The sequence below is a fragment of the Gavialis gangeticus genome, unplaced genomic scaffold, assembly GCF_001723915.1.
Source record: "Gavialis gangeticus isolate Ggan-Ray unplaced genomic scaffold, GavGan_comp1, whole genome shotgun sequence".
Lineage (NCBI taxonomy): Eukaryota > Metazoa > Chordata > Crocodylia > Gavialidae > Gavialis > Gavialis gangeticus.
The window spans coordinates 14,434,422-14,436,728 of NW_017729002.1; the positions used below are offsets into that span (position 1 = coordinate 14,434,422).

At 49.3% G+C, this 2,307-nt stretch overlaps 1 protein-coding gene across 5 annotated transcripts in view; it reads right to left on the reverse strand.

The window, feature by feature from the left end:
- Positions 1–2,307, reverse strand: part of NPRL3 (NPR3 like, GATOR1 complex subunit) — a 90,181-nt gene that overhangs the window by 71,605 nt on the left and 16,269 nt on the right. For 4 of the 5 annotated variants that reach the window (XM_019507497.1, XM_019507499.1, XM_019507498.1 and 1 more), the window contains exon 2: positions 957–1,026. In XM_019507497.1, the coding sequence (XP_019363042.1) occupies positions 957–1,026 (70 nt within the window). Of the gene's footprint in view, positions 1–956; positions 1,027–1,836; positions 1,855–2,307 lie in introns of those variants that run through there. The other variant, XM_019507502.1, reaches the window with a different exon arrangement.

Here is a 2,307-nt window from a genome sequence, read left to right on the forward strand (position 1 = left end):
CAAGTTTATCAGGGGTGCTCACCAGGATCTGGGGGAACGTCTGTTCACCAGAGCACCCCAAGGGATGACAAGATCGAATGGTTACAAACTCTGCCATGACCGATTCAGGCTAGACATAAGGAAGAACTTCTTTCCTGTCCGAGCCCCCAGGTTTTGGAACAGACTGCCACCCCAGCCCTGCCCAACCCCATTTCTCCCTCCCTCTTTCTCTTCCTCCCTATGTGGGCCTCAACCCCCCTCTCCCCACCGACTTACCTGCGGGAGCTACTCTCTAGGCTGCCTGGAGGCCATGTGCATGCATACATGCACACATGCACATAGTTTCGCAGTTGTTGTTAGGGGCTGGAAGGGACCTTACAGATCATCGGGTCCAGCCCCGCTGCACTTGGGAGGGAAGACTGCTGGGATCAGATGACCCCAACAAGATGGACGACAAAATACTTTTTGAAGATCACCAGGGGGGATGACTGTACCACCTCTGGCAGGAGCCTGTTCCAAACCCTGGCACTTGACTTGTAAAGAAGTTTTTCCTTATGTCTAGCCTGAAGCAATCCTCAATCAGCTTGTGCCCATTATTTCTTGCCCTCACTGGGGGACCTTGGCTGCCCTCCTGACTGCCCTCCTCCTGCACAACCCAGCCCCTTGCAGGCTAGAACTCTGCAGCCTGCAAGTGGAAACCTACCATTTCCAGCGTTTTTCTCCTTAAAATGAGAAAATCTGGGTTTTACTGTATTTTTCCTTGTTGAACAGAAAACTCGGATTCCAGCTACATTTCAGTTATGTAGGTTCATCCTGCATTTCAGTCTGTGGGGAACTTACTTTTAAGCTTTTCTTTGCAGATTGTTTATACTGTACAACACACACATGCACACGCTTACTTGTCTACTCAACCAGCAAGTAAAACCTGGCCCATTTTCATGCTTTTAAAAATTATGACTGAGAAGAAATTCTCTTACCTAGAGTCTCCTTCTTGGTCCTCTCTATTATCACCTGCACTGTTCACAGCATATTGGCTCCTTGGTTTACCTGACATAGAAAGGAAAAGAAAAGCCATTTAAGCAATGTGAAAACAGACACATGTAGGTGTGTGCTTTTTAAAAAAGATGATGTATAAGAAAGGCTGAAAAACAAAGCAGAAAATCTTGCTCCTTTTTATACTATAAGAATCAAGTCCTGACTTTCCTGTTTTTGTTCACAGGTACTGAGGAACAAAAATAGGAGCTGTCAGCCCTCAATCAGGAAGAGGTACAAACTTTCAGAGTATCTAGCAGGAGTTTGCATTTTATATATAGTAAGCAAAAAACAAAAAGAAAAAAAAAAGACTCTAACCTTTTCCTCATTATTGCTCAAGTTTCAGTTTCATTTCTATTGATGTCACAGCCAAAAAAAGTATGGTAATTCTCCAGAGGTGCTTGTACACGTGACAAAAACTAGCCGTTCTGAGGTTTAACTGTGTCACACTGTACACGTGGAGGGTTTTTTTTTTATTTAAATGAGTTTGCTACATTGTAAAATAAACCAAATCCGCATTTAGTTTAGTTTATAACATAGCCATTTGTAACAACATAGCCTTTTGACAGCACACCCTCCGCTTCCCCAATCCTTTTTTTTGCACAGCCTGCCTGCATCTCCTGCAGCCAGGGAATTAGCTGCCAGTGGGCCAATCAGGCCCTGAGCTGCAGGGGGCCCCAGTCTTTCCTTCCACAGTAGCAGTGCTCCCTGGGGCCGCCTGCGGGGGGGGTTGGCTAGTGGGCAGGTGCTGTCCCAGCTTGGGCTAAGGGAACAGTTGGACCAGGCTGGGTACTGCCCACTAACCATCCACCTGGGCTCACTAACCATCCACGTGGGTAGCCCCAGGGGCTGTCGTTGCCATGGAGGGAAGGTCCAGGACCCCCCGCAGCTCAGGGCCCACCAACATCTTGCCCCCCAGACACAGGAGAGGTAGGCAGGCTCTGTGGAATAAAAAAAAAAAAAAGGATCAGGCACCTCACCGCTTTCTTTTTTCTAGCAGATTCTGCCTGCGCAAGCTGCCATCAGGCTGTGCATCCTGTGAGCTGCAAGGGGCCCCAGTCTTTCCCTCCATAGTGGCAGCACTCCCCCGGCAGGATGCTAGCTGCACAGGTACTGCCCCAGCTTACAGGCAGCACACACTGGATCCAACTCTTCCCTGAGCCTGTGAGCTGGAAACCACCTGGGCGTTGCTTCCCGTGTGGACTTGGGGAAGAGTTGGATCCAGCAGGTGCTGCCTGCAAGCTGGAGCAGCACCTGCGCAGCTAGGACCCTGCCAGGTTGGCCCGGGGGGGGGGG